The 6,383-nt window shown below is 45.8% G+C and overlaps 1 protein-coding gene across 1 annotated transcript; it reads right to left on the reverse strand.

Annotated features, from left to right (window-relative positions):
- Nucleotides 1-938: 938 nt before the first annotated feature.
- On the reverse strand, nucleotides 939-5,523 carry LOC139409922 (neurofilament medium polypeptide-like). Its single transcript, XM_071155334.1, has 3 exons — nucleotides 4,381-5,523; nucleotides 3,291-3,415; nucleotides 939-3,127 (listed from the first exon to the last, which is right to left on the reverse strand). Exons 1-3 carry the CDS (start codon nucleotides 5,422-5,424, stop codon nucleotides 1,078-1,080), a joined length of 3,219 nt encoding a protein of 1,072 aa, XP_071011435.1. The 5' UTR covers nucleotides 5,425-5,523; the 3' UTR covers nucleotides 939-1,077.
- Nucleotides 5,524-6,383: the final 860 nt, after the last annotated feature.

Below are 6,383 nucleotides of genomic sequence, written 5' to 3' on the forward strand. Positions count from 1 at the left end.
TCTGTAGAGGACAGCCTCTGGATGGTGATATGGTTTTGTATAATTTCTAGGCTACAAAAGATCATGAAGCATGCGATCACACCCCTACGAAAGCAGATGAAGAAATAGAATAGTGTGCATGTTGAGGTGAGACAGCTACTGTAAATGAACAAGTGAAAGGACATGACAGGACAATTGCATAAAGGAACAAGAGACCATATTTGTATTTCAGTATGACATTTATTGAGCAAATGCTGCTGGGAAATAGTTCATGATGAGTAAAGACATGGGATTGCAAACTGTAGCACCTCATTTAAGTTCGCTATTTAAATTCAAGTCCATCCTATGCATACAAGAATGTATGTGTGCGCATTTACATATTTATTTTCAATTGCACTCATTAGGTAAACACAATAGATACTGATAAAAAGCATGTTTAAGGCTCAGAGTTTCTTCAAGGTTCTTAATGCTTTAGTTGCTTCGGGGACTGTATGTTTATGATCATCAGTACATTGCACCATTGTCTTTCTCATTCTTCACTATATTGTGTTGTAGACAATTGTATTTTTGGCTCAGTTGGTATCTTCACATAAAAAGGCTAGTCCTTTTGAACATGTGTCTCTAAAGTGGACCGTCCAACCCAGGCACCCCTTTTTGAATTAACATTTGAATGAACATACATTTCTATCACTCTCCCACCCACATACAGTATGCATCTAAACTGTAAACCTTCCATCCATACATACAGGTTAGAGCGGAGGGGTCTCCCTCCCTGAGCTAGCATGCAGACGCCCCCACCCGTGAGCCCTCCCGTGAACTGCAGGGAAACATAAAGACAATTAATAATCTGTCTCACTATCACATTTTCCTGATATAATCTGCAGCAAAACCCATTTAAAGCTTTCTCTCAACATGCATTTTTTAAACGTTAGCTTTGTCACATCATATGGCTTCTCTCGTTGCTTTTCTGTATGTTTGAGAGTGGTTCTCTTTATTACATCGCTCTAGCTCTATGATTTCTTTGTTATGTTAGTTCTGGGTTGATTGCTTGTTGTCGTGTCATCTTTGTTCCTCCTGAGTGGGTTGTATGGAGCGCAGTTACTCAGTTTCAGTCACCACCTTGACGGACTGGGAAGAGTGTTTCTCCATCTTCTTGCTGGAGACTGTCTTCTCCTGCATCACATCCTCAGACTCCTTCACAGTCTCGGTGACAGTGACAGATTTGGTGACATGCTTGGCTCCATCCTCTCCAGTGGTGATGGTCTCCACCGTTTTGGTGATGACCACCTTCTGGTCCTTTGGATCATCTTTCTGGTCCGGGTCATCTTTAGTGGGGCTCTCGTCCACTCCATTTGAGATAACATCCTTCTCCTCTGCCTCTTTCCCACCCTCATCCTTCTTGTCCTTGTCCTCTGGGGTAATCTTCTCCACATCTCCGTTCATGGCTGCGTCTTTCTTTTCTACCTTCCTCTCTTCCTCTGAATCACTCTTTTTGTCTACTTTCTCTTCTGCAGCCTTGGGGGCCTCTGACATTGGAGCTTCTGGTTTGGGGGCCTCACCCTTAGGGGACTCTGCCTCAGGGGATCCTAAATTGGGGGATTCAGATTTGGGGGATCCTGTAGGTTTTGGGGATTCCGATTTGGGGGAGCCAGCAGGTTTGGGGGATTCAGAAGTAGGGGATGCAGCAGGTCTTGGGGATTCAGATTTAGGGGATCCAGCAAGTTTTGGGGATTCAGATTTAGGGGATCCAGCAGGTTTTGGGGATTCAGATTTGGGGGATCCAGCAGGTTTTGGGGATTCAGATTTGGGGGATCCAGAAGGTTTTGGGGATTCAGATTTGGGGGATCCAGCAGGTTTTGGGGATTCAGATTTGGGGGATCCAGCAGGTTTTGGGGATTCAGATTTGGGGGAGCCATCAGATTTAGGGGATCCTGCAGGTTTTGGGGATTCAGAAGTAGGGGATCCAGCATGCTTTGGGGATTCATATTTAGGGGATCCAGCTAGTTTTGGGGATTCAGATTTAGGGGATCCAGCAGGTTTTGGGGATTCAGATTTAGGGGATCCAGCAGGTTTTGGGGATTCAGATTTGGGGCATCCAGAAGGTTTGGGGGATTCAGATTTGGGGGATCCAGCAGGTTTTGGGGATTCAGATTTAGGGGATCCAGCAGGTTTCGGGGATTCAGATTTGGGGGAGCCAGGTTTTGGAGATTCAGATTTGGGTGTTACAGCTTTGGGAGATTCATGTTTGGGGGATCCAGCTTTTGGTGATTCAGACTTAGGCGACCCAGCCTTTGGGGATTCAGCTTTTAGGGAGTCTGGCTTGGAGGGCTTTGGGGCCTCAGATTTCTGGACCTCAACTTTTGGGGCCTCACTCATGGGGGCTTCTGTTTTGGGAGCCTCTGTCTTGGCTACAGCTGCCTTCTCATCTGTTTTGTCTTCTTTCTCATCCTTTCCTTTCTTCTCATCTTCCTCATCCTTATCATCTCCATCTTTGGATCCTTTGTCACTACCTGCATCTTCATCTTGATCATCACCCTCCTCTTCTCCCTCTCCCTCTCCTGTCTCCTCTTCTCCACCGCTTCCCTCCTTCTCTCCAGCCTTCTCTTTGTCAGGAGAGGCCTTTGATTCTGGGGCTTTAGAGCACAGGACTGTCTCCTCTAATTCCCCCTCTCCTTCTCCCTCATCACCACCTTCTGTATCATCTCCCTTCTCACCCTCACCCTCTTCTCCTTTCTCACCCTCTTCTTCTTTTTCTCCCTCTTCCTCTTCATCACCACCTTCTTTGTCCTCCTCTTCCTCCTCAGCAGGTGTGCTGGAGCTAACTTGGGCTTCAGTGGAGGCTACAACCTCTTCTGATTCACCCTCTCCCCCTTCTCCCTCTGCTTCTTCTCCTCCCTCTTCTCCCTCATCCTCTCCTTCATCTGTTGCCTCTGCCTCCAGAGTGGCAGAAAACTCCTGGGCCATCTCAGCCAGGGCCTGGTCCATCTCATCCTTCTCATCCTCTACCCTGGTCTCCTCGATGATCTCCTCTACAAACTTATGCTGGACTTTCAGTTTGGGAGGCTCATACTTGGACTTCTTAGAGGAGGTGACGGTGTGGCGGTAGGGGAAAGTGCTAAAGTGGGTCTCTTCACCTTCTAGGAGTTTCCTGCAAGAACAGTAGAACATGAGATATGATTTAGTGTAGGCCGAATATAAAAATGTAGTTTCTATATATAAATGAGATCTTTACGTTTTTATTACACATGATATATTAAAAAAAAAGTTTTTTCAATGTTAGTCCTAATTAGCGCTCTGTTGTCGCACTGTACCTGTATGCAGCAATCTCAATGTCGAGGGCCATCTTGACATTGAGCAGGTCCTGGTACTCACGCAGATGACGCGCCATCTCCCACTTCGTGCCCTTGAGCTCATTATCCAGCTGGTGGATGGTCTCCTGCAGAGAACAAGACCGAGAGACACAAGCTGGTTAAGAGCTACTATTTCTTATGACTATATGGAACCCTGAAATAATACTTGGTTATTTATTTCTGGTGTAGGGAAGACACATTTCTCCATAAGGACACTGCTTTCTAAACATCATAAGAAAACGATCAAAAATACAATGTCATATTTTGTGATCCTGGTAATTACTTAACAAGCACATTTACACTTGTATAGGCCTACATTTGAAACAGCACTTTGAGATTCCAATAAAATATCATTGCAATAACAATTGAAACTGTGAAGTCCTCCTGTATCATTTATGAAAAGTGAAAGTGCAAATAATTGGATAGATTGGACTGTTGTTGTGTTAAATAATGTACTCTGACGCAGTGAACAGCACTGTGTTTCAAGGGCCCCGAGTCTCTGGCTCAGCAACGAAAAAATAACAAAAAAACAGTCTGCTGCATTATGTCTTCCCAACCCAAGTGTCGCTGCTTATGCTTAGCCTAATGATCTAACATTTGGAGATGTTAAATCTGTGTCCATAAGATGTCAGCATTGTGCCATTTAGGCTATCTAAAGCAAATGCGCGGACACCACTATTGGGCAGAGTTTATAGCCTAGTTAAAAGACATGCATTTAGGGCCCACATAATAAAACAATTTAGTTCGTTCAAAATCAAACTAATACAATATGTGGGGACACAATGCAAGTGTGTGTCTTTCTCTCTATCAAAGTAGGGGACTCTCCTTATAAGTAGACCTACATTTAAAATAAGAATAAAAACCTCAAAGGTGTGGTGATAATTTTCTCAATTTGAAATCAACGAAAAACACATCTTATTATATAATATATTCTCTCCACTACATTGCTTCTCTTTACACAAAGAATACAACTTTATAGAATACCTCACCATTAAGCCTGTGGCTGGGGGTTTCTGTATGAAAATAATGCCTACAACGGGTCTCATCATACCTGCAGGCTGGACAGGTCGTTGTTGTGTCGGTCCTCGATGTCATTCAATTGCCTCTCCAGTGACTCCCTGGTTCCACGGACGGACTCTAACTCCACGGTCTTGGACTGAAGCTGGCGACGGTAGTCTGCTATCTCATCACGGGCGGACTTGATTGCATCTTTGTTTTGTGCCGCAGCATCAGTGAGCTTGGAATAGCGGCACATGAACCAGTCCTCCACCTGCTGCAGGTTCTGGTTGGAGTGGCCCTCGAGCTGTGTGCGGATCTCCCGGAGCGCCTCGGTGATGTCCGTCTTCTGGATGTCTTTCCTCTCCATGGTCACCTGCGACGCCTGCACCTGGGCGAACAGGTCGCTCACCTCTTCTTCGTGGTTGTTGCGGATAAAGGCAATCTCGTCATGCAGTGACTGAACTTTCTTCTCCAACTCTGACTTCACCAAATCAGAGTCGGTCATATCTTTTTTCAACGCCCGGATGATGCCTTCCGTCTCATCCCTGATGCGGGCTTCCTCATCGAAGCGGTCCCTAATTCTCTGGATGTCATCCTCGACGTGGTCCGTGTCGAGCTGGATCTGCGCTTTATCGTGGTGAATCTGCTCCAGCATGGAGCGCAGCTCCTGGAGTTCCTGGTCGTATAAATCGCCTAGCTGGGATTGTGACACCTGCTTCTGCCGCAGCGTCTGGATCTCCTCTTCGATCTGGCTGTTCTGCTGCTCCAGGTAGTGCACCTTGTCGATGTAACCGGCGAAGCGGTCGTTGAGCCCCTGGAGCTGCTCTTTCTCGTTAGAGCGCTTGTAGTCTCCGTTCGTTTGATTGAAATCAACGCTGTCGGCGGAGCTGAGAAGTGTGGAGCTGTACGCTCTGGCTACCGGCACATTGACGCTCCTCTTGTAGGAGGAGGTCATCGTGGAGCCTGGGCTTGCCCGGGACCAGGACTGAGAACGGAACCCGCTGGAGGGTGTGCCAGTGGAGCGGCCGTAGGTGGTCCTACTATCCATACTTCTCCTGAATGGACTCCCTATCGTGTCCACCGGGTGGTAACTCATCCGGCCAGACCAGGGGTTGCGTGTGCAGATGGAAGGGAAGGTGTCCGAGGTGGAGGAGTGGGGCGAGTATGTGTTTGCAGGTGCGGGGTGGATGGCGCTCACAGCATTCTTAGTCTCACCGGCTGTCCTTTATATAGGACAAGCATATCGCTAACAAGGCAGAGACTGTTTTTACTGGCCCATTGATCGAACGGAGGGGGAGGGCCATGTCTCAACCCTCCATACTCTATGTAAGTGAAACACTACTTGAGTGTGTGAGGGTTCGTGGGTGGCCGTTTGAAAGCAGAGGAATGATCACACATAGGGAGAAAAAAGGAAATGGGGTGATTATAATTAGGATGTTTGGGATAGCCTATGTGTCCTTGACGTTGATGTGTTTATCATTTGTCTCTTGTCATATAGTTTCCTCCAAATTTTGAACATTCGAATTAGAGAGAAATTTATACATGCATCTCTGCATTTGCTAATTCAACCAGCCAATATGGAGCAGTTCAATGACCCATGTTAATTATTATTTCCCCTATTATTAGTTAGCAAAAACGGTTATACCAGAAATGATCAATTTACCGATGCAATTTAGAGCGATAGCAATATCGGCACCATGGACAGCACCAGTCCGTCAGACTCCAATATCAGCGCCATGGACAGCGACTTAATGCAGCAAAACACCATTACCGTCCTTTTCAAGTGTTTGAAAAGTGTTGAAAATGTTTCTCTCAAATTGAACAGAATGATTGATCATTAAATGAATTTAATTAATCATGTATATTTGCCTATGAACATGTGCAAAGCGAACCAATTTCATATATTGATGTTTTGCTTGTGCTAAGTCTTCAATAATAGGTGATTGATTACTTCTTGACAGGAAACCTCCCAAAATCAAAGGGATTACCATCAGTGACCTACTGATGATATATAAAGTGAGACTACCATGAGGGGGTTGGTTCAAACAATATGAT

Source organism: Oncorhynchus clarkii, chromosome 5 (assembly GCF_045791955.1).
Source record: "Oncorhynchus clarkii lewisi isolate Uvic-CL-2024 chromosome 5, UVic_Ocla_1.0, whole genome shotgun sequence".
In the NCBI taxonomy this organism is placed as follows: Eukaryota; Metazoa; Chordata; class Actinopteri; order Salmoniformes; family Salmonidae; genus Oncorhynchus; species Oncorhynchus clarkii.

Bases quoted from the DNA above. Each gene is read 5' to 3' on its own strand.
- LOC139409922 (XM_071155334.1), bottom strand. From the start codon at position 5,424: ATGAGTTACCACCCGGTGGACACGATAGGGAGTCCATTCAGGAGAAGT. The intron at 3,416-4,380 runs GTATGATGAGAC...TGTTCTCTGCAG, and splicing joins ACGACCTGTCCAGCCTGCAG to GAGACCATCCACCAGCTGGA. The intron at 3,128-3,290 runs GTACAGTGCGAC...CTGTTCTTGCAG, and splicing joins ATTGAGATTGCTGCATACAG to GAAACTCCTAGAAGGTGAAG.